We start from the raw sequence: 27,138 nt of genomic DNA, 5'->3' as shown, positions 1-27,138 counted from the left end.
GGGCGGCTGCGCCCCGCGCAGGGCTCCGGCAGGTCTGGCCGCGCCCGGCGGTGCGGCGGGTGCCTGAGGTCGGCGTTAGCAGCCCGCTGAAATCCGTCTCGGCTGGGTCCTCCGGCACGTAGGACGTGTTGGGTCTGAGCGGATCTGCCTCGCTGGAAATAGCTCTACGGTTTCCATACGTGGAAGGTCAGCTTCCCCAAATACCTCCCGGTTTCATCCGTGGTCAGTTAAGGACTTCGCGGACATCGCTATGGCAGATGTGAATGTTTATCTGCGCTCTTACGTTTCCTTCCTCTTCTGGATCCTTGCTTTCAGATGGGAAAAGAGCCCCGCGCAGCTGTGAAGCCTGCTGCCTTTCTAACGATGTACACGTGTCTGCGCAACGGACTAGCTCACAAGAGTACCCCTCGCACCTTAGCTAAGGTCGTTGTCTGGGTGTGAAGAAGAAGATGTGTGTTGTTCAGCAGAAATGCTGACCGTAGTTGTCAAAGCCGTGGGTTTAACCGCTTTTAAAGGATGTCTGTCTTTAGAGCCTTTCTCGATACAGATGTGTGTAAGCAGTGCAGCTGTTTTGGCTTATGCTAGCTGAGGCCCTGGTCTTACAATACACGTATGTGCTTTAGGGTCCGAGCAAACAGAGAAAACGGTAAAATGTAGATTCTTGTCTTGCAGTGAATTCCACGTGAATAGATCCCACCTGGTACTTACTACAGAACAGAGCATTAATATTGTGGTCTTATTTTAATTTAAAAATTACTCTGTGCACCCCGCGTGTCTTTAAGTCTGACCTACATAGTTGCAACAAGATTTGTCTCCATTTGCAGTATGAAATCTCAGGAGGGTGAGGTGGATTTTGTTCCCTCACACAGTAACAAAGTTGACAGCTCAATTCTGACGCCAAAATCTCTTGTCCTCTGGTTCATAGTCTACTGCCTCTCTTCTTGGGAGTCGCAGAAATTGATTGGCACTATCTTATAGCAGAGACGGGCTCCTTGTTGTTGCTAAATGTCAGATGGGTATATGGACCCCGGTTAAATTTTTGGTGCCCGTCTTACATATGAGCTGAATAAACATAAGACTATCAAGTTGAGAAGGAAAGCTACAGAATTTTCTCACTGCTTTGGCTTCACTTCCAAGTTGAACAAGGCTCCCTAAAACATTTCTAGCTCACTATATTGTTGCTGTGTATCTGCCTGCAATGGTCAGGTGGAACTCCAGTAACTAGGAAGGGGACAAGGGGGAGTTGTTCCCTTAGTAGTGAAACTGAAGTTTTCGGTTGTTTTCTGACCAGGTCCCAGCAGCCTCTGCTTTGGTACCCTCGGCTCCTGCCCATGCCCAGTACCGTTCCACTTTACAGTACTTTTGAGTCCTTCTTTGTCTTACAGTGTTCCCAGCTCCCTCCATGTACCAGCTGCGTGCACGCTGGTTGCCCAGATGGCCAAGGCGAACAGACAACTGTTGAGCTAGCGCTGCAGCCTTTCCTTCAGCGCTCCCCAGCTGCCAATTTCCAATAAACACATAAACTCTGTCTTCAGAACATCTACTGTTCTCTGAGATGTATTTGAAATTAGTCAGTGGATCCAAAAGCTTACCAGTGAAAAGCGTGATTATATAAACTTTGTTTCCATAGGAAACGGTGCTTGAAGGAAAGTTGTTCTGTGAGGAGAGCTAAGGAAGCCTGGTTTCCTGAGGACTCGTTTGCCACATCCTACCATAGGAACTCCTGCTTGTCTCCTACCCACCCTCAGTCCCCCAGTAGCGTCTCTCTCCCCAGGACTGCACCCAGGGCCACCTGTGTCCTGATCTGCCCTGTCTCTGTGCGTGCGGCCAGCTGAGTCAGGTGTTCCTGTTTGCTGAGTGGTGGCCAGCTGGCTGCTGGTAAAGATGGGGCATATATACCAAATTGTCCTTGGCTCCTTGAGGCTTTTGTCCTCCGTCTGGCCTGTTGTTTTTTTAAAGCTCACGGACGTATTCGTCTGACAAACTTGGCAGAAATGTAGGTAATGGATTTGAAAGTTACTAAGGAATTTAATGGGGCAAGGTGGACAGACAGATGGACAAAATGATTTCATTTCTTTCAGAAGGCGTGTGAGAATATATCAGGCAGTTACTGATTTTTACAGTTGCAGGCACAGTTAATGCAGTGGTTAAAGTGCTTGTGGTCTTTCATATTTGTCTATATTCTAGCTCTCAACTGGGGGTGCAGTTGTACATGTGGAAAGTTGGAGCATAGAATGTCACAAAAATTTTGCCTGTAGATAGCAGGGGTTTTAACAGAAAAAGAGATGGAGAAATAGCAGAGAAATTAAGCCTTGTGCGCTGGATTACTGAACTCATACACAGACCAGGCAGCATACAGAGAGTGGAAGTGACAGGAGTCTGAAAAATCTTAAGCAAAGGTCTGTGGGAGCCTGCCTGTGAAAACTGAAATAACAAGGCTTACACAGAGAGGGAAAGCAAGCATGAGCTACTGAGGAGTTGGCCAGAGAGGGGAGGATAGGAAGAAAGACGGATCTGGTGAGACTGAAGTACATTTTGGGAAGAGGAAAATGTCACTACTGTATACACTGTTTCTTCAAGGCATTTTCCAGGATCTGCTGGACAACTTTTAAAGATCTTTTGATAGGAGATCCCAAAAGGCGTAGTGTATTTAGGAAGAGAAAACGTGCATTTAAACAGAACTTAGAGCATACTTAACCATATTTATTTCAGATTGGCATCTGTTTGAGCTATGATTTTTTGTGTATTTGTGCTGACAAACTAAACCTTTGCCTGCCCTCAGACCTTATTTGTCATTTGGAGCATAACAAAATCCTTGCAAATTGTACACAAGTATTTTTGAGATAGTAGCTTTCTAGATTTATGTTATAAAAATAAGGTTATGATATGTGGCATGGCGTTGATCTTGTGACTCCAATAAAAATAGTTTTCTGAGATGTGGTCCTCTGCTAACTTTGTAGGCTGTTTACAGTAGCTGTGATTTTGCTGCTGTTTGTAACAGGCAAATTTCATGTCGCTTTTTGAACTGGGAGTGAAGTGGTATGATGTTGGTATTTAATCCGGTAGGCATACTTTAGTTCAGGCGTTGGTGTGCACAGTGACCCCACTGTGAGGTTAAGAAGATGCTGTTATTTGGATATTGACTTGGAAGACTTGTTACTTGCTGAGAATACAGACCTGATTGTAATGAGAGACAAAATTGATCAGGAAATATCCCAAAGAGGTAGTGAAAAACAAGAAGCATTTCTTATGCAAACCTGCCAGTTGACTACACTATTAAAAACCTGGTATGGTTGTTTATTTCTGACTATTTTCCTTTCCAGGTTGATCAGGAGTATGTTAAAATTGTGGAGAGGGAAATGAGTTTTTCTGTACTTCTGTAACGTGGAGATGGGAGTTTGGGTGGTAAGGCAACAGAACTCTTTGGATTATGTCTTCTGTTTAGTAATGGTAGCTGGAGATAATGCTAAGCAGAAGCTCGGGAAAAAAAGAAAAGGAAAAAAAAACCAAACAAAAAAACCCCAAACCAACAACTGAACACTGATAGAGTTAGCTGACCTTGGTAAGAGATCAGTGTCTGCTGCCCAACAGCAGGAGGGAATGTGTGTTGTTCTGGGACTGTAAGTACACAGGGATTACTCTGTCATTGTATCTTGTTAGCTCTGGTCAGACACTTAAAAGGTACTTGACTTCTGAAAACTTTATTTGGGTTTTTCCTTCTCTGATGCCTTCTGGTTCAAAGAGCATCTACTATTATTTTGTGCATCCCATATTCCCACGACTCTTAGGTAGAAGTAAGCAGCTACCCTGTCCGTTTGCCTCTTTCTGTCAAGCGTGAAGACTCGTGCCTTGTCCTCTCACCCCTGCCAGTTTCTGGAACTATATCCTTTTTGGGTCTCCTCCTGAGATTACCCCTGGGTTTAGTTTTGTCATTGTCCTAGACCCTTTTGCCCTTCGTTCCACAGAGTTCTGCTCACAGCTCACGCTAATTTTCCCTTTTTAAAATTTGGGGGGTTTGTTATTATTTCATTTGTTTCTGTGGCCACCTTTCCCATCTCTATCCTCATTCCAGGACCAGCTTCACGCTTCCTGAGCTTTCATAATCCTCGTTTCCAATCCAAGTCTTTTCCAAAGACTGGTCCTTTTCTGCAAATTATTTTCTTCCAAAACTGTGTAAATATTTTCTTACAACACCTCAACACTGTCACTCTTGCCATCTTCAATTTAAAACCAATAAAGTTTAAGTTCCTGCTCTTCACGGTAAACTTCTTCATGAAGAGATTCATTTTTGTTCACTTGTACAGCAAGGAGCATAATGTTGGCACCTAAGGAGTAATGTGCAGGCTCTGCAGCTAGCCTGTGAAATCGATTGCATAGCAACCTCAGGGGTGTTTTGTTGTTTGTTGGAGAAAAGCAGCTGATGACTCATTTCGGCAGATGTCAGTAAAAAGTCAGAGCCGGCTCACCTGCTTAAAGCTACAGACAGCAAAAGGGGAGTGTAATTGTGTAACTGGAGGAGAAATGTTTGGTGGGGACTGGTTGTTCACTTCAGGGAATTACTGAAATGTCTTATAGCAAATTTTTTTTTTTTTTTTAAATTCTATCTACATCATTGGAGGTTTTCAGCCAAAATTAGTTTCAAAGCTGTCACAAAAGGTAATCTAAGTAAATGACCTTTAATTTAAGCGGTGGCTCTAGTTATATTCTCCTCCCTCCTGCAAAAAGAATGCCCCTAGAGAAATTCGGTATTCCTGAAAATCAGTCTAGGAAAGCGAGTACCCAGCTTGAGCTCTAAAGGTATGAAATGTTTCTGTCCCGTGCTTTAGTTGGCCAGCGCTGGGCTGTGAGGCTTTCTTAAAATGTATGCGTACATGTATACATATCTCATAATGAGAAGTAACTGTTCTGAAAGGAACTGTGTTCTTCTGTGTAACTTCTTACAAACTCTAATGGATTTTAAAAATTAATGAAAGCAGATCTTGATAACAGCAATGTTCAAAGTTATTTAGAATTACTAGTTTTAAAGAAGTGAAATTATGAAATTACAATGAGAGGATACAGTGAGAGCCTGATCTGCTTTGCTTGCTTTCTTAGATTTAAGAATAACATTATTATTTAGGGCTGTCTCTCTGAGTGACGGGTTGTGTATTTGCAAGAATTGGGGCTCTCGGGTCAGGTGCATCTTCCTTGTCTGCGCTTCTCATTCTCATGCTTGCAGTGTGTAACAGGCAGATTGACGTGCTGTTTGGAGAAATACAGGCTGCCTAAACAGAACGGACATTTTAATTTCTGTGTAAATGTTATTTGTTGTCTTCACTATTAGCATAAGCACTTATTTTCCAATAGATTAAAATCAGTATTACGTAGTTAACAGGGGACCATAGTACTAGTTTGAGGCATCATCCATGAGACTTGGTAGCCTTCTTTCACCCTACCCTCTACCCTTCGTGGGGTTTTTATGTTACTTTATGTGGTTGCTATTAACATTAAACCGCTTGTTCACATTTCAGTTTTAACTCATTGTCATTAGGAGACTTTCACTTTCTTTCCTGCTTCAGTGGACAGGTTTTATAGGAAGTATTTAAGAGGCAAAATGTGTAACTTGGGAAGGGCCACACTGAACTAAGCTGTCACCTGAGGTGGGACAATGACGGGGAAAAAAATTCAGATGGCAAACTGGGCTAAAAGCCATGCTTATGCATCGCCAGAGCATGTCGCCTGCGAGTCAAGTGGTGCTCAGCTTGGTTGCTGTGCTGAAAAGAGTGATCTTGAAAATAGGAAGATCTGACAGTTTGTTACCGGATTTCCTTGTCCCTCTTGGTGGGCTCTTTGTGACTGTTTCTAAGTGGTTCAGCTGCTGATTCTTTGTTGGGCTTGCCTGGGCCGTAGTTTTACCTGCACATACGGTCGCTAGGGCTGCTGCCAGGAGAAACACTTGTTCTTGGCCTCGTGGTGTGCCCTCCTCAGATGCTTGTGAAACTACATTGGAAACCAGATTTGGGGGAAGGAGGGCTGAACCCAGAAGTTGATAAATGAAAATGTTCAAGCTTTAACACCGATCAGGCCTTTCATGGAGTTCATTGCATGAAGGTGGGAAGTACAGGGAGGGCAGGGCCATTCTTTGGGTGACAGTGCTGACCTGAGTAACTTAAGGTGCCCCTCTGTAGATAGGTGGGCTTTGTAGATGCTTGATGGGTCATCTCCGGTATTTGGAGCTGCTGTGCCGCCCTCCCTTGTCTCTCTGACTTGCACCAGTAGTGATGTTTTGTAGGCAGATGATAAACCATGCATTGGCTCAAAAACTAACCATAGTAGGTGGTTCACACGTAAACCAAAGAAGGTGGTTAATGTTTGGGTGGATTGGCAACCTGGATCATTGAACTACCTTGCGGCTGGGTTGCATGAATGCTAGCACTGACACACGGGAAGGTGGGAGAGCCACGGGAAGGTGGGAGATGTAGCGGGGAGGGAGGGTGGGTCCACTATGGACCTAATGTAAATTTATTTATGGTGCTGTGCAGTCCTTCTTGGGCTTGCATGTGCTTTTATCCTAGTACTCTTATACTGTGCCAAACCTGAGTCTGCACTGATGACTTGCTCGAAGGATGTGCCTTACTGTCATTTGCTCTTTGCCACGGCCTTAATCTTCGATGGTGGTGACCCCAATGATATGCTCAGGCCCCTCAGAACCATTGTACCCCTCTGTGACCTTTGCAGACAGGGGACGGTGTCCACACAGACACTGAAGATGGCAGTGATCTGCGTTTGGCCAGCAAGTCAGAGTTTGGCTGTCCTTTGGTTGCTGCTGGTGAATTAACTTAGCCTGTGCAGCTTGTTTTTCCCATGACATGATTAATAATGATGGGTTTATATGCTTATTGGTAAATTGTATGAGAAGGCTTTTCTATATTAGTCCTACCACAGCTCAGGGTGCCATTTGTGGTTTTCATGATTAGCATAGCTTGTGCAAAGAGAAATCTCTGTTGGCTCTGAGCGTTCCTCAGAGATGTGCCTTAGTATCTATTTCCATTTGGGTTTTGACTACGTTCAACTAATATTATAAAGGTAATTTCTGTCCATATAATTGAAATACAGGTGATTAACTGTGTTATGTTGTCCTTACATGCTAACGCTGTACTGGCAAAGGCTTGTTGAGGGGTGAGATGTCTTGCAGCCCATTGTAAGTACAGAAACACAGATGTGGCTTCAACTGTGTTGCAGGTGAGGTTTCTGAGAAGAGGCAGTATTAATGTTTGGGTTTTTTTTTTCTTGTTAATTCGGTGTTGAGATTACACATATTTTGTGGATTTTCTGTGGTTATTGGTTTTACGGTTGACTGCAGAAGATACATATTTAACCGCAAGGAAGTAAAGATGTCCCCCCCTTTTTTCTCTCCTTTTTCTTTTTTTTTTTCTTTCTTTTTTTTTTTAAAGAATGGAAGAAAGATGGGTAAATGATAGTGGCAGCAAATGAAAGGCGATAAATTAAGTCTATTCTGTCCTTATGTCTTGTACCTTCAGGAGAGTAGGCTGTGCAGCTGTTCTCACCAGTTGTCAGAGGTCAGGAAGTTTACCTGGGAGCTCGCTCTTAAGGGACAAATCTTTAGGAAACCAGAGGTCATAGGTTCTCTTACTAATGGGAAAGTGTTTGTGAAATTGGAGCCATCAGCTTAAACTACAATTCTCTGCAAGAGTCTTGCCTGTGGTAGTTATAGCTGTTATGATTTCAGCTGTGTAGAGATGCTATCAGGCAATTTCCCCTTCCGTGCAGATTACTGAAAGGCTACAGGAAGACAGCAAACCCCATGTGTTTTAACAGAAATGTTTGGGCTTTAGGGTACAAGTGTACATAAATGCAAACTTGTGTTCCAAGAATAAACTTGATTGTGAGTTTGGTGGGATCTGCAGGAATGCAGTTTTGTAAGTTTGTGTTTTGTTAATTTTTAGGGGTACCAGAAGATGCTTCAGTGGTGATAGCTCTTTCACAATGCAAGTTATGAATGAAATTCATTAACTAACATCCCCTTCCTCGCCCTGATCTCCAGTAGACTTCCTGTAACGCTTGGAAGAAAGGTTCAGGGGAGAAGGGTTGAAGGTCACCATGAAGCTAAAGCAGCGAGTTGTGCTGTTGGCCATCCTCCTTGTCATCTTCATTTTCACAAAAGTTTTCCTCATTGACAACTTGGACACCTCAGCTGCCAACCGGGAGGACCAGCGCGCCTTTCACCGTATGATGGCAAGCCTCCATGTAGAACTGGACCCCCGACTTGACCATACGTTGCAGTCCCCTTGGGAGATTGCATCCCAATGGGTAGTGCCCCGGGAGGTGTATCCTGAGGAGACGCCTGAGCTAGGGGCTGTTATGCATGCCATGACAACAAAGAAAATAATAAAAGCTGATGTGGGATACAAGGGAACCCAGCTGAAAGCTTTGCTAATACTTGAAGGAGGACAGAAGGTTGTCTTCAAACCCAAGAGGTAAATGTTGCCTTCAATGACTGAATTAATAACTGCTTTATGTATATTTTTTTTTAATCTCCATGTTGTTGCATTAATGTTTAAGTTGCAAATGTACATGTAAATGGAAAGGCCGTTCTGTTATTTGTGAGACAGTACAGAGCCTTGCTGGTGCTTTAGTAACATTACGTTGCTGAGCCAACTGTCTCTCAGGCTGTGTAGTTTTGATGCTCGAAACAGCCTGTCTTGAGGTTAAAAGAATAATCACTGTGATCAGTCCTGAGGGAATGTTGGTTAAACCTGATGTTTCTGAGCAGTGTCTTCCTCATTGTGGAGTGCAGGTTCTGGCAGTGTGGAGACGGGTCTTGCCTACTCTTTCTGAGTAAGGGTCATGTCGAACTGCCATGAGAGAATGCAGTTCAAGAAGAGGGAGGGAGTGAAAGTTGACAGTGGTCTTAAAAGTAGATCTGGGTGTCTGGTGTAACTGCATGAAGACTGTAAAAATGGCTTGGTAGGTCAGAGTGAAAGCCCCTGAATTTCCTGTCTGCCGATAGTGACTAGTGGAGGAGCAATGTAAGAGTGGGTGGGTAGTGATACTTCCTTGGTGTGGCCTCTGTTTACGGTGATCCGCAGGGAAATTAGACATGATTGAACATTTATGAAGAGTCTTGTGCATGTCTGTAAAGCTTTTTGAACTGTTTGCCTTCAGGGAAAAGGAGAAGAAAGATGTAAAAAAAGTAAGGCAGGTGTGTTCTGAGGGAGTGCACTGCAAACGTAAAGTGTTGTCATCACAGAGTGAGTACATCTCTCTCCAAAGTATATTGGTTGAGCAAGCATGCAGTTTTTCTGTCATGTTAATGAATGATTAGAGAATCAGAAAAAAAATCAGCCCTCCGCTTCCTGAGTTCACAGTCCTGTTTCTATATGGTCAATTACTAGTCTAGCTGGAGCTTGACTGTGGGGCTAGGCTGCGTTTAAACAGTGTGAACCTTGCACACAGATGTCTTGGTGGTACAACAGCCGGCTCATCCAATAAATGCAGTAACAAGACATGGCGTTTCTATAGCGCTTTATGTATAAGTGAGTGCTGTAAAGCGTTTCACCAAGCATTAAATTACATTCCCATAATGGAATGTCTGTGCAGGCGAACACAGTGACTGTGCTCCATCAAGGACATGTGCAGCTGGGAATGTTTATAGGAGCGCTAGACAGTTTATAGGAGTGCTAGACAGTATGGCCCTAGCCATACCGGTAGACCCATGTTCTGTTTGTGACTGCTAAATAGCTAGGCTTGTAGGTAGAGTCTTGTTCTGTCATTGCAAAATAGTCTATTTAACTAGCTTTTGACCTGACAGATATGTCAAAGTTACTGCTAAAAACCTTTTTGAGAAAACTTACTGGATGGGGAAGAATGAATTCTCTTGTTACCTTTGCTCTAGAAAGGACTAGATGCCTACCGCGCATGGAAGCAATAATTTGGTTGTGTTTTACCAATAGGTTTTAGCTCTGCAGCTTTCAAAATGTGACCATGTTTTCAAAAACCTGCTGTAAGTACATCCAAAAGACCTGACTTAGAGGACATGTTCTGAGGGTTAGCCGTCTCATTTCAAAATTACTTGAAATCCAGCCTAAGTTGCTATTGATTAATAGTTGCTACCATAACATGCCAGTGGTTTGTGTGAAATAAGATGCTTGTTTGGTGTAAGTTCCAATTTGGCAGGAATCTGTCAGATCCTCCTCCCAAAAACTCCATACCATCCTGAATTGGTTAATTCTCTTTTGAGCTGCCTTGCAGGGAAGCTAAAGCATTTGCTCAGACTGGTGAAATGGACTGTCACCTTGCCCCAGATCTTCTCTGAGCAGGGTTAAAACATCAAAGTAGAGCACTGTGGCTTCTCTTACGCTGTTGCTGCTACTGCTTGAACCCCAAGTCTGTTGGAAATAATCCAGTTTACACAATTTGATACATAGATGGAAATGAGAAAATAGGTAATCTAATTTGGCCTTACTTTATTTGAAAATGTATTGCATTTCACCCATTTACTCGATATTGATTGTGGTATTTTATGCTTGTCTGAAGCATGCTTTTTAAGCAGTATCTAGATCTGATTCAAATGTCATGAGCCTCATAAATTTGTGTTTGCCTTCACAATGTAAGTAACATCTATTAAAAAAGAAAAAAAGGGGAAAAAAGCCCACCACTTCACCAAAATATACCATTGTTGTTGTAATGAGTGTCTAATTTCTATTTCTTGCTGTTCATTACGTCTTTTCTCCACCAGAATAAAGGGTCTTTTTATATCCAGTATTGTCCTCAGGTTCACGCTTGCTGATTTTCTAGCTACTAAAGATTGCATTTGGCATTTCTTCCACAATATCAGATTGTATTTTCATGTTAATCTACAATCCATTCTAACCCCAAAATCGTTTGTGGAGTTGCTGCTTTCCAGTATAAATAGTCCCCTGTTCTGTAGCTGGGTCTGTGCTCTTTGTTCTTAGATGTGACTTGGCATATGGTTGAATTAAAACTCATTAGTCTGAATGGGCACCGCTTCCCAAGCTCTTGAGACCACCGTACGTTACTGACCTTTCCTCTTTATGTACTATTTCAACAGTCTGTATGCTATTTAATCTCATTAATATTTTTTCTCTCTCCCATTGGCAATCATTTTGAAAGTGACCCAGAGTCTGTTTAACATAGCACTGTTATTGCACTTGTTACTCTGAACAGCAAAATTGATGGAAATCCTGCATGAATATTGACTTACTTCAATTACAGATATGCCAGGGATTATGTAGTGGAAGGAGAACCATACGCTGGCTATGACAGACACAACGCAGAAGTGGCAGCCTTTCACTTGGATAGGTATGGAATTACTGGTTTACCTGGTTTTGTTGTCTCTGGTAAATGCTTTTTCAGAGTTGAGGAAAAAGGAGTTCCTTGAAGAATACACCTCAGATGTAAGCTATTTCTAACCTGCCAATATACCACATTGAAGGCAAAAGTAAAAGTTAGCTTTTTTTGTGAAACTGCATTTCAAAGATCTGTGCAAGATTCTAACACTTAAGATTTTTTGTGGAAAAAATTGAAAGGGAGAATGAGCACTGAAACCACTGATACTTCATATTAAATGGAAGAAAGAGGTTAGCCAAATCCTGTGGAAGAGTCTGAAATGCTGAATGTATATGCTAAGTTAATGTCCAGTACACTAAAAAGTTAAGTCTAATGTCTAGACTAACAATTTAGTCTAGACTAAATATGAATCAGTGCATCCTAGAGGAAAAACAGCTATTCATGTACAGTAATTGTATTCAGGGGTACCCAGGTGGTTCTGTGGACCTGAGCTGGAGGTACAATTACCAGAAGAAAAACAAAGTTACAGGACATATAAAGAATGGGACAGAAAATACCAAACAATGAATGTCAATAGTTACGAAATACTGTTAGAGGTGCAGTTTCATCTAGAATAAACGAGCACAGTCTTGGTCTCCTCCTTGTAAGAGGACTATGTTGGCACTTTGGAGAAGATCTCTGAAGATAATTAAAGATGTGAAAAATTCTTAAATAAGACTTAAAATCTTGGGAAAGGGAGTAAGGAGGGACAAATATAAAAACCAGAATGGTTGGACTTAAACTGAGGTTTCTCAGTTACATAAGAGGCTCGTCACTGTGACTGAATTCATAGGTAGTAAAAGATATGTTTGTTAGTCCTAATTCATCTGTGGAACTCATTGCACAGGCAATGGAAATTAGTAATTCTAGGAAGGTTTGGTTGTGTAATACCCATTGCTGCTGTTGTAATCTTGAGGTGGTGGGCCAAAATCAGGGTATTTTAAGACCAAAAAAAGATGATGTACCCAGATGTCTGTTGTCCATTTGTGCTTTCAAGAAACACACAGTTTTCAGTTTCCCTGAAAAAGCAGTGATCAAACCTTGTAAAGCCACAATTCAAAGCCTCTTTCCAGTGTCCAAACCCCTTTTTCTTAGCTATTCCTTGCTGTCTATTTGGTTGTGGGTTTGTGCTTGTTTCTCTGGCCTTTCTCCTCTCTTTGTGAATATGCACCTCTATATTCTTCAGGAATACCTAGCAGAAGCTACTTGCCCACAAAACTTTAGCATGCACCTTTGTTTTGAATGATGACACTTACATATTTTGTCCGAGGATGCCATTGTTTCAAGAAGGATCTGAATCATGTTGTATGTTTACCCCTAATGGGGAGGCTGTGCTATCCAGGATAGTGGCCTTTCAGCTGTGGGTCTGAAAATACAGGGACAGGTTTTCCAGATCTAAGCTTTGTGCTTATTTACTTGGAACCCCCACATTTTCTCAAGCTGTACATAACACTCTCTATTGGCTATGAATTTTGTCTTTATGCATACATGATTTGTTCAGGCAGACATTTTGTGTTGCCCTTTCTTAGACGTATTTTATACTTATGGAAGGGGACTTAGTCGTTGAATATCTAAAAAAAAAAAAAAAAAAAAAAGACATTTTGCAGCTGTTAAGAGTGACTCTCCCAGTATTTCTATGCAATGTAGATTGTCCCTTTTTCAGAAGGGACAGTCCCCTTTCAGTCTCTTTTTCTGAGATGGAAAGACTACCAGCAGGGTATCAAAAGCACACTAAGAGAGTTGGGGCTGACATTGTACTGATGTTTGTACTCCTCCTTTAAGCACTTTTAAAATTCCACTAGAAATGCCCAAGTCATTTGTGGTCACAGAGAAAAGACTGTGGCAGACATGGGGGTGGAACCTGGATCTCGTGACTGCAAGTTTTATAATTATTTTTCCCACCTCTCTTTTTTTTCCAGACACTTCAGGCATTCAGTTTTGTTCTGCCATTCTCTCTTCCTCCCCGCTCAAGCCAAATAAAATAACTCCTAGATTGTTTACTTTCAAGTATAATTGAATTGGGCTTAAACATAACATTTTAATAGATAGTAATTCCCACAAATTATAAATGATCTTTCCAGGTGACCAGCCCAAAGGTCATATGGTTACTGCTTCAGCCTGTGCACAAGACAGATGATGGATATTTCTGGTATGAGGTCTGATTTCTGAGAGTTGGAGCATGGTGCATCCTGTGTTGCTCTGCTGCAAATGCTCTAATAAAGGAGTGTCACTGATGGCTTATAAAGCAAGTTTAACATCCAGGCATTTAAGAAAAAGGAGTTTCCTTATTTAGCCTTGGAGAATAGAGGAGGTTGCTGTAGGGTTCCAACTTTATTCTCTGGTCTTAGTCATCTCAAGTTCAGACAATGGCACAAAGACTGTGGGTTTGTTTTGTTTTGTTTAATTTAGAACTGCTGCCTGTGTTGCAAATTCTCATGTCATGTTTTTTCGCCCCAAATTAGAATTCTAGGTTTCCGACGAGCTCCACTGGTTGTTGGCAGGTTTGTGAATCTACGTACAGAGATCAAACCAGTAGCCACAGAGCAGCTTCTGGGTACCTTCATGGCTGTGGGTAAGTGGATTCCATGGATTGTGCAGGCCAGTAAAGAAAAACGTGTTTAATGGGGAAAAAGAGCCATGGGGTTACAGAACAGTTAACTATCATACAGGAAGCTGGTAAGTCTCTTTCTGTGCCAAGAGAGGTCATAATGCTTGTATAACCCCATTTGGCGGGGGAGGAGGACTTGATTTTCTCCAAGTAGTTTTTCCTCTGTAACTTCTCTGTGTTCTCTCATGCTGCTGTTACAGATGGGATTTTTTTGGAGTAAGAATTTTCTCTCTGTTGTCAGAGGTGGTTAGAAAAGTCTATGATTAGGCCTGAAAGCTAAAAAATGAAATTGTATTTAATGCGAACAACAGTGGTGATTTGGGATAATTTATAGAGCTGATGTGTCAGTTGGTATTAGATGTTGTTTGTGCTACATCAGTCTGCTGAGCATTCATAACTACATGTGTCAGAACTTCGTATGTTGTTTACAGTAATTATGCCGTGAAGGACACTTAATGGGAATTATTAATGTGAACTCCTACCAGGTGGTCATTAAGCACCAAGAAATGACTTATGCTGCAGCCTTAACTCCTTCAGGCTTTCATAAAATATCTAATTATTACTCTTTTTTCTCTTTTTTTTTTTTTCCCCTAATAAGACAACACTAGAGATGATTGCTCATTACAGCTGGTAAATATGTGTGCCTGTGTATATTTCTATTACAAGCACTGTCGGTAATCTCACCTACTATGTTTGCCTAACACTTTCAGTTATAAGGTGTAACTCAGATGAGAGTAGCTCTGCTTTGCCAAGCTCTTTTTGCATTCAGATTGGGTGTCTGCCTCAGGCAGACTTTACTTTTTCTAATTTCAGCCAAGATAACTAAGCAGTTTTCTAGCAGAAATGCTGACTTGAAAAGTATGGCCTCAGAAATTTTCATTGCCTTTCCTCAGATTCCTTGGAACTGCCTGTTCTGCAGAGCATGAACCAAAGAAATGGGTGGATGTGGGGAGAAGGTTGTGATCTCTTGTCAACCCCAATTTGACTAAGTTTCTGAGGTTTTGAAGAAAAGATAATTCATGCATACTTAGTGCAGATTTGCTAGAGTTGCAGCTAGAATCTCAAAGAATTCTGTCTCTCGCTAGACCTGCTGCAGGCCATGGATAGGAAGAGAGACGTGCAGCGCTTTCCTTACAAATAAGAGATCTGGTCTGCTGCAAGCTCTATGCTGTTAATGATCATCTCTCTGATGTCCTCACTTTGTCTGACTGGGGCAGTGGGAGCACAAGAGCTGGGTCTGGTTGGAGGACTGCAAAGGAGCGCTGGCTGGCTAAGGGATTGTGATGTGTGAGGGTGGAAAGTGAAAAAGACGTCTTTCAGTGCGCTGGGCCTGGTTTGGGGAGGTTATTGGATATAGAGCCGAAGGAAGAAAGGACAGGAAATAGGTGGAATCACAAGGAAGTGACACATAGTTGAATATTTTGGAAGAACATCTGTGAGTGTGGAACTGGAATTAACTTGGCAAGGGTCAAGCAAAGGCAGGTTGGAAGGGTGAAATAGAAAAGCTTAAGCTAAAAATGTTAATCTAGGCTATGCACATTACTTTATGCTACAGGCTACATAGGCCTTAATGGACTAAAGACTGCAGGGTTTCATCGTTCCTCTCTGTCAGAAGACACTCATGAAACTTGACCGATCTGCATTCCTAGATCATATAAGAATGACAGCTTGTTTGTGTTTCCCCTGCTCAGTCAGCTCAAGTAACTGAGACGTGTGGCAGGTCTCAGGGCTCCAAATTAATTTGAGTTCTGCTTAGTCTTTTTTCACTTGTCCCTTTTTGGTCAACTTTTTCAAAAAAATGGGAAATTTGACACATGAAGTGTGAAATTTTAAAAAACAAGCAGTGCTAAGGTTGCAAAGTCGAGGTCCTAAGGACTAAGAAGGGATCACAAAAACTTGTTGATAGTGCAATGTTGTATTAACTCTCAGTGTGATAAAAACATTAGAAAATATAATTACTCTCTGCTTTGAATATTAGTCTTTAATGTTGCTTTGAATGAATAGATGTCTGTTTAATCTCTTTTGAGCCTCTCCCTCTCAAGAGATAGGAAGCATGAGGTCAAGTGCAGTGAAATCTTATTGCAGGGAAGGCTCTGCTGCAACAATATGCTCCTCCATTTCAGTTGGCATCTCTTGGATTAAGTTCTGCTCTTTTGATCCCTCTTTTTTTTTTTTTCTTTTTTTTTCCTTTTTTTTTTTTTTTTTTTTTTAGGTAATAACACTTGCTTCTATGGGAAGTGCTACTATTGTCGGGAAACAGAGCCAGCTTGTGCAGACGGGGACATCATGGAGGGGTCAGTGACTCTGTGGCTACCAGATGTCTGGCCTCTTCAGAAACATCGGCACCCATGGGGTAGGACTTACCGTGAAGGCAAACTTGCCAGGTATGAGAACATGATAGGGTTATTCTTTATGCATGATAATTTCTGCTAGAATTACCCTTGCAATACAGTGGCTAATTAAGGAGCAAGTGTTCTCAAAACCTAGAGTTTTGCCGACAGTTTTCTTGATATGACAGTAGAAGTCAAGAAGTCTAGGGTGAGATTTAAATTAAAATGAGCTAGAAAGAAATCTTCATTGTTTTCCACAATACTAAGTGCTGTCCTTTTCCTACTTCTTGCCTGGAACAGAACTCCACCATGCAGTCACTCCAAGCTCTGAAAATCTTGGCTCTGGGCAAACCAAGACTCTTCTCTTGTGCCACTAGACCTTCTGTTGACACTGTGTCTCTCTGTGGCCCGCTAAAATATGGTAGCACTGTGCTATTTTCTGCCAGACCTGATTTCACGGTCCGTGTAGTTTGTTTCAAGAATTGTGGAGCTGGTTTAGCTTAAGTAGGTGGGCACTGAAAAGTTCTTTGCTTTGAATACCATCAGTATTTGGTGACCATGCTCAGCATCTGAAGAATGCTTTCAGAGAAGGACAAACATGGGATCTAGCAATCTTGTACAATAGACATAACATGTCTGAGTATTTGGGTTGGAGGAGTCCAAGTCTGTGTTGTGGACAAGTGATTAGAAAGAGATTTTTAGTTCTTGATCTAAAATAGCCACTGATTTCCAACGATGCAATTGTTCTCAGAAAGAATCTCATCCGAAGGCTTCATTGAATTGTTTTAGAGTATTAAATGTACAGTTCGATTTTTGAGCAGCAGATGTTATCTCCTTTTCAACAGGTCAAAATCAGCTGTATTTAGTACATGGTAAATTGCAGTAATGAATGGACTGAATTTCTTGGAGGTGTTTCTTTTTTTGAGAGACTGTTTTTCATCACAAACTGCCTACTTGCACAGGCATTTAGCCTGGTACCTATGCTGATTTGATATTCGCTGTATTTTAAACTCAGTTCCTCTTGCCTTGTTCAGATGTGATTGCATGGTTCTGTCTTGCACCTTGTTGTGTTGCGCTTTTCACTTTGCGAGCATCAGGAGAATTAAACATTCTAGATGTCATGCTCTCCTTTTTCTGTGTCTGGTAATTATGGAAGAATAAGTCTGTAGGATTTTTTCCTGATCTAGCTGCTTCTACTCTCTTCTGAGTTGACCTTTTGAACATAATTCATATAGTCACATTAGTGTACATAATTTTTAATGGACATGTAATAGGTAAAACCCCTGACCTTTGAAGTCCTATGCTAATACAATATAAATGATCAGAAATAAATGTCGGAGAAAGGTCTATCTTGGAAGACTGAATGGAAAATGAGAAGAGGGAGCATAGTATATCTGAAAAATTGTAGAAGGGAGATTAAGTACTGATCTAAAGGAAAATGAGAGAAAAAGAAACACTTGAGGGGGAGAGGGATGTAGCATAAAAGAAATGTATCCAGTACAAGGATGAGTATGTTCTGAGACTTTGCCTTGTGGATTTGTGCTGTAAGTTGAATATGAGTTGGACCTTGATGCAAAAGAACGAGGGAACTGGAGACAGCATTTGAGGAGTGTGTGTGATGTGTCAACAAAACATTGAGAAGATAAATTTTTGGCCACTCTGATTTGGATAACTGGAGGAAAGATGGGGTAGTGGGAGCTTAGGCTCCAGACCTCTGGAAGATGAGGTGGGGTATGTGGCAGTTCTAGTAGTTAAATTCTGATCTTCTCCCTGCTTTTATGACTCTCTGCAATTTTGAGCATGTCAGCGAGTCTCTCCAGCTTGTGTTTCCTCCATTTCTGTTTCCAAGTCACAGATGGTTTAAGGCATTTCCAACTTAACTTCAATTTTGTGAAGGATTGTTTCAGTCCTTACATGGAAGATGTTATAGATGTACTTGCTATTTAGGTTGACAGATGGAAAGGATATACACTAGAGATTTGGCTGTTTTGGTGGTGGTGTTGAACAGCTTTGAAAACTGTAAAGAAGAAAATGAGAAAATTAAAAATCCTAGCTTTGGCGAATTGAGACATGACATCCATGTTATGAGACCAGAAGTACGTGCCTAGGTTACGTGTAGAAGGAGAGGAGAGAAAAGGGAGGCTTGAAGTCTTGCCAGTGGAGAAGGTGGTGAGATAGTCTGAAAGGAAAGTGGGGAGGAAAGAGACAACGGTGAATGAAGGAGAATGAACACATATGAGGCCCTTCTCCTCAGGACAGAGGAGGTCATTAGTAACCGTGATGAGGTGATTTGCATTAGAAAGAGAAAATTAAGAGGATCGCTGGAAAGCAAGACTGATGGAAGCAGGTCAAGGCAATAGAAATAGACGCAGTACTTGAAGTCCTTAGTTAGGAAGTTAAGGGAGGCAAGTCACAACAGTAATCTTGCTGTGAGGCAGCCCAGCCGCTGCTGACCTGTGAGCAGTGAGGAAGCAAACTCACCCTTGTTTTCTGTAGGAAGATGATGTGTAACCTTGCACTGAAACTATAGCTTGCTCCATATGCTAGGGTGTTAATACAGGATTTACTCTTTAAATAAAACACTTCTGTGTAGCTCTTTCTTCTTTATATAGCCTTGGCTGCTGCGCTTACCTTTTCTTTATGCACTCATAAGTGAATAAAGGGGCAGCTATGAATACTGTTGCTGTGCAATGATGGAGTGTTCCTTGAAGATTTGATTTGGTTTCTTTTGATGGCCCACAGGTGGGAGTATGACGAAAGTTATTGTGATGCTGTGAAGAAGACTTCACCATATGACTCAGGCCCTCGTCTCCTTGATATCATCGACACCGCCATCTTTGACTATTTGATTGGGAATGCTGATCGGCATCACTATGAGAGTTTCCAGGATGATGAAGGAGCCAGTATGCTCATTCTCCTGGATAATGCCAAAAGGTGAGGGTAAGGGAAGTCCTGGTGGCCAGGCAGTGGCAAGCACGAGGGCACACATTTATCTGCTCTGTATCTCTCTGTTTTCTTTCTCTCACTAATTTTTTCATTAATACCTTTTGTGCTAAAAATCCAAAGCTTTCCTTCTTATCAGAAATTAGTCACCAGTTATTAGGGTCCTTCAAAGGCTGTGGTGCTTACTCTGTACTCTAAATACTATGACTGCTTTGGGCAAAGTCTTACTCAAACTACAGAAATTCCCAAATTAGCACAGTCCGACCTTTTTTCCCAAGCAACTTTCAAAGGTTTGCTTGCTTCTCTTCTCCTATCCCCAGAAAAGCTCCTCTGTTTTATGCTTTTAATTAATGGAAGATTTAAAACTTGTGATTTATTATTTACCAGTGAGTATTAGTGCCATAGTAAAAGTAGATCCTTTCAAAATGTGTCTCTGAATAATTTGGCATTCCCTGCCTTCTGGGTATGTCTACTCTGGCTTTAAAAGGTTAGAAGTTCAAAATGGAGATAGAACTGATACTGAGAGCAAAATATGACGGTGTCCTGAGTGTGGACATTAACTATTATTGAAACAAAAATGAAGCATGTAGTAACTGAGAGGAGCTGATGAGAAGTCCTTCTTGAGGCCAAACTTTACTATCGGTATGTGTTTAACTGTTGTTCTGTCTTTGCAAGAGTTTTTGTATATTGGCTGGTATAGTTTAAGATAAAAATCCTATTGAAGATACAGCCTTGTTTAAATCATAACAATTTGCTTGATTTTTCTTAAAAACAGAAATAACCTATTCCACTTTCTCATGATTTAGTTCAGAGACTCCAAAGGTTTTTTTGCTGATGGGCACTACCATCTGCAGTGGCAGTGAGTTTCCCCTTCTGCGGATGGTTAAGCTCTGGCAGTTCCTGTGCGAGGCTCTGCTCTGCGGTGGCTTTGCATACCACTTGTACGAAGCGTACACAGCAGTTGAGACCTCTGATCTAGACAGATCCTTGGAAGGCTTGGAATTACCATTTCTTTTGCCATTTGCCTTTTGTGTAGTGGATTCCTTCCTTTGTTTCTAATTTGTCTGCAGTGGCTGAGTTGAGTATTTTGTCTTTATGCATCAGCCCGTTCAGTAACACTCCTTCTGTTTTGTCAGCAGGATGCATTCCACCTTGGGACTGCTTAATTATTGCTGCTTTCAGACTGCTTTAGGTGAACTTGGCAAAAACTGTCTTTCTATAGTGCTCTGGCAATGTGCTAGGAGGAAGCCACTAATCTGTTAGTCACTGGAAGTGAATACAATAGTTGAAGGTCATGTCAGACCTTTCATTATGGTGGTACGTGCTTATAACGTTAGGAAAACATTTCCAGTGGGGCTTTGCAGGCCCAGAAGTAAATTATTTTCTTGAAAGCTTAAGTAAAGTTCTTTCAGCTCCTTTGAGATAAGGGATAGGGGGACAGTTTTTTCATAGAATCATAGAAGATCTCAAGTTGGAAGGGACCCATAAGGACCATGGAGTCCAAATCCCTGCTCCTCGCAGGACTACCTAAAACTAAACCATATGACTAAGAGCATCATCCAGACGCTCCCTGGTGCCATGACCACTTCCCTGAGGAGCCTGTTCCAGTTTTAAAGCTATTAATAACAGAATTATTTGAACAGAGTAACGCCAGACTCCTAGAGTAAGTTATCTTTATTGAGGGGAAAGTTCTTCGTTGAAAACAGTATTATAAGGAGAGTGAAACTATAAAAAAAAAAAAAAAAAAAAAGGCATGTGTTTAGTTGAAGCTTGAAATACTATGAAATCCTTTTGGCAGGCGTCCCTTAGAAAGTGTGATCATGAAATGTTAAAGCTGATCACCTTGTTAGTTGAACTGTTGATCTAAGCTTGGCCATCTAAAACAGCACATGGGTGCTATTTCATTCATTCCCTGTCCAGCTGTGTCAGACAGGCAAAGCTCCTGCTCTCTGTTTCCAGAATACCAATTATTCCTTTCCCATGCTTCACAAGATGAGCTCAATTGCTAAACTGCTCTGAAGTTCATTTCTAAGGTGCCTTGGTCTGATAAAGAACTAGGTATGCTGGTGTTGCTTCTGTTTACCTGGTACGTTAGGTGATGTTGTTGAGAGTTATATCTGTAATTGGTCATGGCCTGTTCGTATTTTAATTGAAATGATTTGATCTGTTGGAGCATGAAATTGCCTAGTATTGATTTTTTGGAATTCTTTACAAATCTCTTGGTGTTGAGAACAACATTAGGAGTTCAACTGGTTCACTTGGTTTTAATTTTGCTTTTCAGCTTTGGAAACCCTGCCCTGGATGAAAGAAGCATCTTGGCTCCTCTTTATCAGTGCTGCATGTAAGTGAAATGCAGGGATGCTGTTGACTTTACTTATGCAATTGCTGTCCTTAAGTTTGCAATATAATTAAGTTTGAAGCCTTCTGGCAACCAGAAAATGTTCTCTCAGGTACATAGTGCTTTAATTTTTTGAGGTACCATGTTTGTTTGATGTATTGTCACTGCTCAAGAAGCTGAGAAATACATTTTTATTAAGGTAGTACATCAGACGGTGGACTGTAGGAAGTAGTCTTGCCTCCAGGTCACTGATTCAGATCTATCCTTAGTATGGCAGGTACTTTGCATCTGCAGCTGTCTCCATCCAGCTCCTGCTGAATAAAAGTTCACATCACAGTTTGAGTTCTCCCTTATACAAACTAAGGACTCAACGTGTCTGGCAACTTAACTACCTTCATTTCCAAATGTTGTTTCTAAATAAGACTGTAGCACTGCTCAGGGTGCTTCTTTCAAAGTGAAGTTTGTAGGTTTTTGCAGGATTTTGTTTCTGCTTTGGCCTTGTGAGCTGTGGTTTCATTAATTTTATTTTTAGAGGCTGTGACTTGTTAATTCCTGTTTTCTGTAGCAGCTCTCTCACCAGGCCATTGCCACTTCTCATTAACAAATAGATAAAAGTACCAGGAAGAAAAATACTGATACATCTATTTCCTGTATCTGTTACTGCAAGATAACATTAACTCCTTTAAACCTTCCAAATTAAGCATTTAGTTGAGAGTTCCTTGAGCCTGTCCTTGGAGGGTTCTGGCTCCCAGATTCCTTGGGGCCTGTGAAACCTGGGAACTCTGCAGAAAGCCTGAGCTCTCACCCCCTGCCTGCACTAAGCAAGGCTCTATGCATGCTACAGTACACCTGGCCTCCATTCTGCAAGATCCTTTAGAATTCATATTCTATGAGAATAGAATGGAGAACAGTTAAACTAAATTATTTTCAAATTCTTTAGTTTTCCTACATTAGTTTTAAATGCATGTTTAATTTCCTGCTTTATGAGGATCTTCTGGAGTCTTTCTCACCTATATTCTCCCAAATGCAACCAGAAGAGAAGTTTATATAGGAGACTTTGCAGTTTCCTGCGTTTCAGTTATCCTTTCTTTCTGAGACCAGGCAAATGCCATGTAAGAATTCATATGCATAATTGTTTTAACTGTAGGTTTGTTACAACACTTGCTTATATTGCTGGTTTTTTTGGAGGCCATCAAAAACCAAGAGTTTAGACCGGTGGTGCTTAAACACAAAAGTTTGGGGAAGAATCCCAAGAGACTTCACAGAACAAGCCAGTTGAGATGGCCCGACATGAACAAGCTTAATGGCCTATGAAGCAGAAAGATCACTGCTATGTTCGTGTTCTGTGGAAGTTCAGTCAACTGAATTTTGTCCTTTGTGATTAATTGTTGGTCAGTGGTGCTCATCCTGAGGTAACATGAGTTTTGTTTTTTAATTAACAGCCAGACTGTTAGTTTTCTTTCTTTTCAAACTGTGTCTGGGAGGCCTCAGGACTGAAGAACTTCCTTGCTAGCAGTTGAAAGTGTTCCTGTGTAACATAAGAATTATGTCACATTAGGTTCTGTCCTCTTCACCTTCAGTTTTCAAGTTTCACTTAGATATTGCTTATAATGCAGTTATACCTGGACCCTCCCATCCCCAAACCACTTTTGTGATAAGACTGCATTCTGTTTAGATGAAATCATGATGTAACAGGCTCCCTCAAGAGGTTGGCTTTGGTATTGCTGATGGGACTTCAGCTGGACAGTGGTACGATGACGTGTTTGTTTCTTTCTTTTGCAGCATCCGGGTTTCTACCTGGAACAGACTCAATTATCTGAAGAATGGAGTGCTGAAGTCTGCCTTAAAAACTGCTATGTCGCATGACCCCATCTCACCAGTGCTGTCTGACCCTCATCTGGATGCCCTAGACCAGCGGCTTCTCAGCATTCTGGCTACAGTGAAGCAGTGCACAGACCAGTTTGGGCCAGATGTTGTGCTGGTGGAAGACAGGATGACTCTGTCTCATTTGTAATTGTGGTGGAACACAGACGAAACTCCTTTTTTAAAAAAAAACAAACAAAAAAGCGATAGAAAAACAGCACAATCAGTTCAGGAAGGCTGTGGCCAAGATGGACTGAAATGAACAGGAAAGCTTCCGAGCCAGAGAAACACAGGTGACACTGGCTTTTACCTTGGGCTGACAGCAGCGAGAGGTGGGAAGTTGGAGCCTTGAACGGCTCAGTACCCATAACGGCATCTTGGCTGTTGTGGTGTGTCCATTGCCGGCAGTGGACATTGCACTGGATAAAAATGGCTCTTGGTGTTGGTGGAAGTGTGTGGAATACAGACACTAATTTGTGAACTGAATCTAGAGGGAACAAATGGAGATGAACAGTACGATCCTCTCCCCTTCTCTTCCCCACGTATACTCTTATGAGTTTTTGTCTGATTCAGGGTTGTACATAATCAGCTGTGAGCTGGTTAGGCATTTTACTGCTTCTTTAGAGAAAGAGGAAGTGGTGAATAAAATAATTATTAGACTGAAGAGTTGTGCCACCCCCCCCGGGGGTGGGATGTTCTTCTGAATGCCATTAGGGGTGGGAGAGGGGACCTCTGCTGCTCAGTTGACTTTTCCTTGATAAAAGGCTGGGAAAGGGGTTTGCCTCATATGTGATAATGCTTCAGTGTTTTTGCTGAAGTCCTATCAAACACTTATCCACAGGGTTGGAGATTTAGGGGAGGACAGGGTGGTTATACAGCACTTGTAATTAAGGGGTTACAGTTAGTTTCCATATGTCCTGTCACTGTTTTCCATTTTTAAGGAATCTGGCAAGGTCTGACTAGAGGAAATATCCTTGTAGTCCTGTGTCCATATTAACCAAATTTTCATTCCATTGTAGCTGAGGAGGAGGGCAGAATCTCTCCTTGGAAGCAGGTTCCGTTTAGCGAGGTCATGCTGCTTACTGAATGCCCTATTTAATGTGGGGAATCTGGGCGCGTTGCGCTGGGGAAAGAGAGGTGTATTGCTGGACTTCCCAGTAACCAACAGCTGTCGGCAAGGCCCTGAAGAATGGCAAGAACCCCGAGCTGAGCTCTTTCTTCTTCGTCTCGTTTGGAGAGAGCTTCCTGCTGCTCGATGTTGTAACCACAGCTCAGTGCTGCTGTTTTGTGGAACACCAGCAGTTTTTTCAGTCCCACCGTTTACCTGGCCTGGCTATTGTGGCTGAGCTCTGAAGCTGTGAGCACTTCCAGTAGGTTTGCTGCCTTCCCCAGCTGCTTCCTTCAACCCCCACTGTGATGTTCTGGGGTCCTCGCTCCTAAGGGGTTTGCCATAGATAGGGGAGAGGAGGTCTAAGTTGGCTTTTCAGGGCAGACTCGTAGCACTTGTCTTCTGCTAGTCCTGTCATCCTTCAGCACTGCGTCAGCCTGCACTGTGGATGAGCTTGTGGCCGTAAAACTTGTCACACTTGTGGTAGGTCTGAATCTCTGTTTCCAGAAGGGAAGCAGCTTCATCATTATGTTTCCAAATTTAACAGCTTTGCATCGATTTTCAGTTCAGATAGTATGGTCCTTAGAAGTAAGAAAAGAGCTCGCTTCCCAAAGTGATGATGTATTATTGGACTTGTGAGCAAGAGCAGCAAAATGTCATTTTAAGACCTTTTCCTTGATTTGTCTGTCAATCTTTCTAGCTCTGCAGTAATGTGGCGGGCAGATAAAGAGCTGGTTTCTGTTCTTGCTCCTGCTGCCGTACCTGATCAAAGAGGTGTTAGTGAGAGTTTATTCTAAAAACGCGGTTTGATTTTGTTGAAGTCTTTTTTGTCATTGCATGAGCAGAGTATCTTGAAAGTAGAATGCAACTGCTAGCCTGAAATTGAATTTTATGTTCTTCTAGATCTCTTCTGGACTCGGCCACATCACAGACCCGCCCCAGAGTCAGAATGGGATCTGGAGTTATTTATTGGTGTTACTAGTCAGGACTGTAACACACAGCCAGCTTTTAGGACACTGGTGTTAAGCCAGTGCCCATTTATTGCTGTACTTGGTAATATAACACATGCTTTAGAAGCCATGGTCCTTCGGTGAGTTTAACCCACTGGCGTGGATTGTGCATTGCGGGTTCCCTTAGGGCAGAAGCGAGTGTGCTCAGCTGATGGTGAGTGTGGGCAGGAGCCACGCAGGGATTGCCCGGGGCCCGAGCTGGCCTGTCGCTTGGCTGGCAGTCAGATTTCAGTGGTTGAGCGAGATATTTTTGGGAAGTACCGTGGGCAGCAGTTCGGTGGTTAGTGAATGCTTTTATTCTAAAGCAGAATAGGTTCATACTGAGGCATTTTGGCATAAACGGTTTCCCAGGAAATTTAAGATGATTTACACAAAGGGGAGACGGTGAAGCACGTGGCAGTGGCTTGTAGCATTTTTAAAAGCCTGTTCTCTTTGAGCTTAGTCATGAGCACTTAATATTTTGGGAAGGATCTACCAAAATTTGATGTTTTGATTTCTGTATGATCACTCTTGATCATTTATTTGATTTAGTAATGGATTAAAAAAAAATCTTTCTGTCTTTATGAATTAGTGTTCAGGACTTATGCATTGCTTGTTCGTGGGGCTCTAAGCTGAAGCCTTTGCCATCAGATGGAACCTGGGGATAAGTTTTTCCCCGGTATGAATGTCAAAGATTTAAAGCAGAGTATTGGTTTACTTGTGAACAAAGGGCATGAAGTCCGGCATCGTCAATAGGAGGAAGCAAGAAATGGTTGCTTTTTTTTCTTCTTTTTTTTGTCATATTGATGCTTCTGTTAACTGTAAACACCACTGGAGCTTGGTGTTCTGCAGCAGGAAAGAAGAATAAATTCCTCTCTTACCCAAAATCAGGAAGATCTGGTTTGGCCTTGTGATAATCTCTGGCATTTTGGCAGCGATCATTGTTTTGCTTGCGTACAGAACCCTGAGGAATTTTCAATTGTAACCATTCCAAAGGAAATAAGAAGCAGCATTCACATACGAACAGGGTCTGCTTGAATCTCTGAAAAAATAGTGTGATTTGTGAGGCAGGTGCTGTGCTCTGTCGATGAGGTTTTCATGACACCTTCTAATTCTTGTTCACTGTGCACACTGTAATCTGCTGGCTCCAGATGTTACAAAATGGTTGTGTTGTGGATATTAGTAATATCAGAGCGCTTGAAGCACAGAAATCAAGAACTAATTAAAAAGAGAGCATCCTCAGCCATCTGCTATTTATCTCCTCCTTCTTAAGTCAGCAGCCGGGCCGGAGGAGACACTGAAGTTGGCTCCTCTTCCAGCAGCTAATGAACTGGAGTGTGTCTTGCCAAACAAACTTCAACTGAAAAATACTAATTTATTGAGAAGGTAATTTATTTGCTGTGGCAGCTGGAGCAAGATGCTCGAAACAGACACCCCTCTTGGAGCTGTCAGAGGATTGCCCCTGGGAGCAGCTGCGCAAATGGAGGTTGCTAATAAGAAAACAGAATGCAATCGTGACTTTGTACTTGTATCCCCCAGGGTCAGATTCCGCATAAAGCAACATTGTGTGAATAAAGATTTTAATAAAGCAACATTGATGGATTGTTTAA

At 41.9% G+C, this 27,138-nt stretch overlaps 1 protein-coding gene across 2 annotated transcripts; it reads left to right on the top strand.

Annotated features, from left to right (window-relative positions):
• On the top strand, positions 1–27,138 carry FAM20B (FAM20B glycosaminoglycan xylosylkinase). 2 transcript variants are annotated; one of them, XM_030032962.2, is made up of 9 exons: positions 1–186; positions 316–423; positions 7,947–8,477; positions 11,236–11,322; positions 13,812–13,921; positions 16,170–16,341; positions 19,030–19,221; positions 21,512–21,571; positions 23,351–27,138. In XM_030032962.2, the coding sequence occupies exons 3-9, from the start codon at positions 8,101–8,103 to the stop codon at positions 23,580–23,582; spliced, it is 1,230 nt and encodes a 409-aa protein (XP_029888822.1). In that variant the 5' UTR covers positions 1–186; positions 316–423; positions 7,947–8,100; the 3' UTR covers positions 23,583–27,138. The 2 variants fall into 2 exon arrangements, with proteins under 2 accessions (XP_029888822.1, XP_029888824.1); XM_030032964.2 differs by lacking the exon at positions 316–423.

This window comes from Aquila chrysaetos, chromosome 12 (genome assembly GCF_900496995.4).
Source record: "Aquila chrysaetos chrysaetos chromosome 12, bAquChr1.4, whole genome shotgun sequence".
Taxonomy (NCBI): domain Eukaryota; kingdom Metazoa; phylum Chordata; class Aves; order Accipitriformes; family Accipitridae; genus Aquila; species Aquila chrysaetos.
Note: the sequence above shows the minus strand (reverse complement) of the source record. Positions and strands in the feature narration are given on the sequence as shown.

Excerpts from the sequence above, each read along its gene's own strand:
- FAM20B (XM_030032964.2), top strand. The coding sequence starts at position 8,101 with ATGAAGCTAAAGCAGCGAGTTGTGCTGTTGGCCATCCTCCTTGTCATC. Across the intron at positions 8,478-11,235 it reads GTTGTCTTCAAACCCAAGAG|ATATGCCAGGGATTATGTAG; the intron begins GTAAATGTTGCC and ends CTTCAATTACAG. Across the intron at positions 16,342-19,029 it reads CGTGAAGGCAAACTTGCCAG|GTGGGAGTATGACGAAAGTT; the intron begins GTATGAGAACAT and ends GATGGCCCACAG.